Source organism: Octopus sinensis, linkage group LG7 (genome assembly GCF_006345805.1).
Source record: "Octopus sinensis linkage group LG7, ASM634580v1, whole genome shotgun sequence".
Classification (NCBI taxonomy): domain Eukaryota; kingdom Metazoa; phylum Mollusca; class Cephalopoda; order Octopoda; family Octopodidae; genus Octopus; species Octopus sinensis.
Genome location: NC_043003.1, coordinates 60,011,055 through 60,018,554, shown reverse-complemented (window position 1 = coordinate 60,018,554; position 7,500 = coordinate 60,011,055). Strand labels below are relative to the sequence as shown.

Below are 7,500 nucleotides of genomic sequence, written 5' to 3'. Positions count from 1 at the left end.
TAGTCATCACACTAAATCTACTAACCACCACCCATCCGAACCGCTGGGTACTTTATTTTATCGACCCAAAAGGCAGGGAAACAAAGTTGAGCTCGGTGGTGTTTGAATACAAATTAGAAACAGCCGGAACACCTTGCAGAAAACAAGTTGGCTTATGTCTAACGACTCTGCCTCTTTGCCAGCTAACATAGATTATCCCGAATTAATTTGATTATACATAATGAATTTGTTTTAAAAACGGTGAACCAATCTTTCTTATAAGCAAAGAAAAGCAAAATATTTCACATTAGAAAATGAGATAAAAATGAAATAACTAAATAAATAACGAAGAATGAGTATAAAAATAAACGCTAAACGCAACGTAATCTGACGTAAATTTATCCGTTCCTGCAGCATTGAAATATTCCAAACACCAACAAATACTCACTTAATAAAAAAATCATTATCCTTAACCATAGCTCACCAACAATAAGAATGGAAATCAGAAATACCACCTACTAGTGAAGGATATTTTTAAATATTAGAAAAAAAAAATGCCATTCTGAAAGGAATATGTTTAGCAGTAGGAAATCCATGAATCATATCCATATTTTATTGATTTTGCTGCATAAATGAGCTATTGCTGTTGTTGTAATGTAGTGTAGAGTATGTTAAGGCAGGGGAAAACCAAACCGGAGTATTTATGTAAGTAGTGAAAAAAGAAAAAGAAAAAGAAAGAGAATAGTGTGAGAGAGTGAGTGATAGAGGGGGGAAGAGAAAGAACGAGTGAGAGTAGTGTGAGACAGAAAGGGGAGAGAGAGAGAAAGAAAGAGAGAGAGGGGGAGAGAGAGAGATTAGAATGTTTAAAAAGTAGAGTTTCAGACGGGAATACCGGGTATTTTAACATGGCAAAATACAAATTATCTTCAGAATTTTGAGGAACAACATACCGATATATAAAGCCCTATCTGTCTATCTATCTATCTATCTATCTATCTATCTATCTATCTATCTATCTATCTATCTATATATCTATCTATCTATCTATCTATCTATCTCAATATGTATATATATATATATATATATATATATATATATATATTCATATATATATTAATATGAAATTGAGGGGGACAAAATGCATATTGTTTTCTTCAGTTACAGTTTATTCTTATTGTAGGATAGAAATTCCAAATAAAATAAGAACTATATTTTTAGAGATAATACATAACGGATTAGGTGTGTACGCTACTGTAAATGTGTGCGTACGATGCTTGAACAGAACTACGATGCTTGAGCTGAACTGGTTTATGTGATATGGGAAAAGTAGTTTAAACTTGGAGCTGTGATTTGTGACAATAAATAATCTTTAATGCAAACATACTCTCTGTCTGTCTGTCTGTCTGTCTGTCTGTCTGTCTGGTTCTCTTTCCCTCTCTCTCTATATATATTTCTTTATATATGTGTGTGTATGTGTAGAGAGAGAGAGAGAGACAGAGAGAGAAGCATATATAGATAGATAGATAGATAGATAGATAGATAGATAGATAGATAGATAGATAGATAGATAGATAGATAGATAGATAGATAGATAGATAGATAAGTATATAATTTTTAGAAATTGAGAATATCTCGAACGTAGGCGAATAGCTGTGAAAACAACTCTTTTTTCTTACGTTCGAGATTGTCTTAAGTTTTAAAAATATGTCACTCGATGCTTCAGTGGTCGTTTATAATAAATATATAAGTATGCAAATTATTTGAAAACCTAACTCCTAGTTACATAAAGCTTATTCAGTTTATTGAATTAGAGACAGTGCATGACGATATACGAATACAACTATTCTTAAACACATTCCTTGCTCTCGAGTTTGGCACACACCGATATATCAAGTACGTTTGCAAGTGAATAGATAAATATATCACGTAATCATCGATATTTGACTGATCGACAGAGTAAACACTAGCATTTACATAAGATATTCATACATTTAACTATCATACAAAGAGACCACGTGATGTATACACCAATTCACATACACGTGACATTTTCATATTTTCAGTACTATATGTGTAAAATACACGCAAGATACGGTGTTTGTTAATATTTTCCTTCAAATACCTCACGCTGCTTTCTTACTCCAATCGTTCGAATAATCGGCAATGTAGAACTCGAAGTAACGATACAAGAATTAAGGTTGAGATTTATAAGAATTGAGAATATCTTTTTGTTCGGGGGTAAACAAAAATGCTTACTATATATAAATATATACATATATGTATGTATGTATTTATGTATGTATGTATATATGTATGTATACGCACACGTGTATGTATATGCATGTATATACTTATGCCATGTATGTATAACATGAGAATCATGTCAACACAACCTGTATACTTGAGTAACTATTCATTCATATAAATACGTTCACAAAAATTTATTCATCAACGCACATGTATTAAAACTTCCACTTACAAACTACTCGCTTAAGAAACTGAAATACTTTAAATAGAATCACACACACATATCATTCGACATTCGTTGATACATAATACGCAGAATATCTTCGGAATTTATACTTTAGGAAATAACCAAGACGAAACAAAATAAAGGAAACAATCGGACATTATATCTTTATAAAACATTACAAAGTGCGACTGAATCTTATCTAGTCATGAGAGATAAACACATCACGCTGTTTAGCTAAAAGGTTTGTTTAATCTTCTAAGGTGTTGGTTAGAATTTGTTTGTCTAACAAACAAATGTCGTTAAAATGTGAACACATTCGTCTGAATGCTTTTCCTTGCTAATCGCACAAGCACAAGCGTTAATTGGGTTTAGAATGTGAATTTAAGTTAATTGATTATCAAAGTAGAAAATATAAATTATATTAGTATTCGCAACTATTTCCCAATGGATAAGAAGACGGACGGCGTTAGTTGTCTACTGTTAGAAGAAACGAGAAAATGTGATGTGATATGGCGAGATCGAGAACACCGACAGCAGACAGATAAGCCGCTTGACCTGTTCTGATGAAAGTTAAGCATTCTGTCCATTAACACTGACCACTTGTACATTTTCAGTGTTGTCGCTGTTATTATATTTGACCGATACTTCCTTCACTCACTTCATCTCATGTCGAATAATGTTTCTTTCTGTTTTATTTCCATTGATAGTGACATTTGTCTGCATTAGTTACAGTCCATTTACCATTTACCAGTATCACCAGCAACGTTGGCTGATATGTTTGTTAGGTAATAGATAAAATGGACTACAGTAAATGTGACATTTAAAGAGGAATAAATTTACCTTTAATTTGGACGCCAGAACTTGCTATAACAAGCTCTATTCTGTGTGACGAGCTCTCTACTCTTAGAGGAAGAGAAATAGCGGAATTACTAACCTATAAGTAAATAGCAACAAACAAACATAACAAAGACACAAAGACCCATTTAGCTTCGTTGCAGTTTTGCAAGTTTCTATTCAATCTTCTCCTTATTTTAATGCTTCGTTTCACTGACTCACTCATTGACACACTCTCTTTCTCTCTGTCTTACATTCTTTCTGTCTCTTCCTCACTGTCTCACATTAACTCTCACACTGAGTCTGTATCTTTGAATATATGCGAGCTATCTCACTATCTGTATAAGTCAGTCTGCCTCAAGCTCCCTCTGTACTCTCTCTGTCTATCTCTCTGTGTGATTATGTGTGTGTGTAAAACATATGCACACACACACACACACATATATGTGTATATATACTCATACAAACATCAATGCGTAAGTACATGTATATAACCCTATATACGTACATGTATACATACATACACACGCATACACACATCAAGAGAGAGAGAGAGAGAGAGAGGAGGAGGAGGAGGAAGAGTGGTAAACATCGCATCTATTAGCTGTTTGTTACTTGTTTGGCGTATATATTTTCCCATTGACGACTGAACGTAAAGAATTATCTAAATATATACGATTGACATGAAATAAAAAAATAAAGAATTAACTAAAGAGATTGCATCTGGCACCGTTTACGACACCAGACAAAACTGTCACAAGAATGTATTACTGTGATGCTGTAGGAATCACTTCCTGTTGTCGAAGAATTCAGAGAGAGTAAATCAAATGCGTCATTTCAATATGCTATGACTCAAAGAGCAAAAGCACACGAAATAATAATAATAATAATAATAATAATAATAATAATAATAATAATAATAATAATAATAATAACAATCCTTTCTATTATAAGCGCAAGGCTAGAAAATTTAAGAGGTGGGGAAGTGAATTACTTGCGTTGGAACATATTTTCATATTTTGTCGATCCCGAATAAATAATAGACAAATCAACCTCGGCGACATTTGAACCAGCAACATAAATTCGGAAGAAATGTCGCGAAGCATTTAGTCCAGTGAGATAACGAATCTGCCAGATAACTGTATTGAATAGATTCAAATTTTAGCACAAGGCCAGCAATTTTGAGAGGTCTGGGGCTTAGTCAGTATGAGCTACTCCATTACGTCTTGAGTGATTCTTTATTTTATCGACCCGGGATGAATAAAAGGCAAAGGTCACATGATGGAATGGAATTGAAATAAAGGCTGCTTCAATGTTAGAAAGGAAATGAAAAGAAAGAACGTAGTGGAAATCACGTGTAAATGCGACGTGGCTATGTGACAGCCGCGTTCATTGTAATTAAATATTCCTTAATTAGCAGCACCGGTATGCTGTTTAGAAAAGCGACTCATTAATTGAATGTGTCACTAAGTGTTTTGATTGACCATACAAGCAGCTTGAAAGCTGAGCAATTGGAATACTCTTCCATCTTTAACAGCATTTCAACTGGAAATCCTCCTCATTGCACATACATGCCCTTTCTTTGAACATATAAGAGCTTGCTTCACCTATAGACTATCTGTTAAAATAAATGAACCAACCGGGGGAATTGGTCACTCGATTTGGTAGGATTATTAAACAAATCTACTTCGAATTCCACTTTATAGTCTTAGCAAACCTAAAACGAAAACGCTTCGGATAAGATAAAACTGAATTCACTGAACGCAGTAATAAGACAGCGTAGTAACGGCCGGTATGTCTTCAATTTATAGTTCTGCTCAATGGAAACTCTCTCGTGGTTTAACAACTACAGAAACACGAATGAAATGGCAGCGACGTTCCTTGAGATGATAAATTATACTCAAATAAAAGGAGAGACAAGAGAGTCAATATAATCTTTGGTACACAAAGAGATAAGATTTCGGGGCCACAATGCATGCTGCCAAATAACTGTTAAAATCAAGGTTGACCTTACACTAAGTAACACGGAAAGTGTACGGAATCCGCAGCTGTAATATATATATATATATATATATATGTGTGTGTGTGTGTGTGTATGCATACATACATACATACACACACACAAATGTAATGAGTGCTCTTCTGTTCTAATGAGATTTCAAATTTTATTTAAACGGCATAATGATAATAATGATAATAATGATAATAACAATAATAATAATAATAATAATAATAATAATAATAATAATAATAATAATAATAATAATAATAATAATAATTGATTGGTATGCATGTGTGTGTATGTGTATGTGTGTGGGGCGTAAAATATAAATATAATTTGCCAACCGATCAATATTTAATTTAGTAAGATGTTAATAACAATTGAAACTGTAAAAAAAAATTCCTTACAATGTTTATGTTTATTGACCTCAAGTCTCAGAATTCTGAATCAAAATCCCCTTGGATTTAACTGTAATTTTAGTTTTATATCTCTTGAACGTATAAAGTAATAACGAATAATATTATATTTATAGAAGAGTTGTTTTTCACACATACACACATACACGCAAACACACACAATTCACACACACACACACATACATATACGTACACACAGACACATGTACACCATATTTATATGTATTTACATACACATATATGTATATATTTACATACATATATATATATATATATATATATATATATATATATATATATATATATATATAAACACATATTTATATGTATGTATATATTATGTATGCACCCTAGGTGTATAAAATAATATCTAGACAATATTTATTTTATTCTGTTTCATTTCCATATTTCATTCGATTTCTTTCTAGTAAAGAAAAAATAACACCTTATATTGCATTGAGTTAATTCTGCGTGCTTCTATATACATATATATACATATGTACATGTATATACATACAAGTATATATATACTTTTGTGTATATATATGTGTGTGTGTGTGCCATTTGTACTCGTAGAATAGACTTATCTATTTTTGTAATCTATTATATTAAGTTGTCCTGCATTACTCGGCTTGTTCCTCGACTCGCTATTAAAGAACTGATAAATCTTACTTAAATTTCACCCTGCCATCATTTATAATGACTTATTATGTAATCCTTTGGTCAATGATGGCAGATATCCTTCAACTTGCATAAATTTCATTTTAATTTTTATAACAATCACGGTGTTCGTGTGCAAGTATTTAAGTTTCAGGTAAATGCTCATAGAATTTTTTTTTTATCTCATGATAATACGGTCCCTAATTTAAAAGCCCTCGGCGCTTTGAAAGACAGTATGATGTTTCCAGTGCTGCAGTGTCCTTGATCATGCGTAATGTGTCGAATTTTAGAGTTTGTATTCGTATGTGAAGAAGCAGGTATATCACAAACACCAATGTTTCTCTATTAATTAGAAGGTTGATCTCTCTTCCTCTCTTCACTCTCTTCCTCTCACTCCCTCTTCTTCCCTCCCTCACTCCCTCATCTCTTTGTCTGTACTTTTCTCTCTATCTATCTATTTTTCTATATCTATCTATCTAGAAATCCGTATGTGTGTGCTTGTGTGTGTGAGAGAGTGTGTGCGTGTGTGTGCGTGTGTGTTGTTTGATAACTTCCAGAAAATGTCATCATAAAGCGTACCGAATCTGTCTCGCTACAAATAATTTAAACTTCATTTCTGAGAAATGAATAACAAATACGTGCTGTTATCAGAGTTAAGAGCTTACCTTCCACCAAAGATGTAAGTAAAGTAACATTGGCGGCTTTCCGTCGACCTGCTGGCAAACTAAGACCTATCTTTTCCAGTTTTTCTCTCAAAGACCTACCGCCATTCTTTGATTTGGCCCTGCACAAAAGATGATATGAAAAATAAACGTGAATAAATAAGGTACAAAAGTTATGAAAAGCGAGTACACAATATATTAAAACTGCAACAAGAAAAAAACATTTATCCTCTGATTTCTATTTAAAGCAAAGACATTTGTTGGGTATCTTTATCTGTGAAGTCATTGTTTTGTTATTAAATCGTAATTGGAAAATGTCTGAAGACGATGTGAAATTGTAGCAGAAACAAAATTTATGTCTTCTGAACATATGAATTTACATTATAATATAGTCATTGTTATTTGGAAAGAAGTAATATAGCTTCTTATACATTCTAATACATTACTGATTCTCACTTAGAATGAAATGGATAC

General features: G+C 32.6%; 1 protein-coding gene across 1 annotated transcript in view; it reads right to left on the bottom strand.

Annotated features, from left to right (window-relative positions):
* LOC115214424 (transcription factor AP-2-epsilon) overlaps nt 1-7,500 on the bottom strand; it is a 72,151-nt gene that overhangs the window by 21,533 nt on the left and 43,118 nt on the right. The window contains exon 5 of the mRNA XM_029783619.2: nt 7,030-7,148. Coding sequence (XP_029639479.1) covers nt 7,030-7,148 — 119 coding nt within the window. The remainder of the gene's footprint in view (nt 1-7,029; nt 7,149-7,500) is intronic.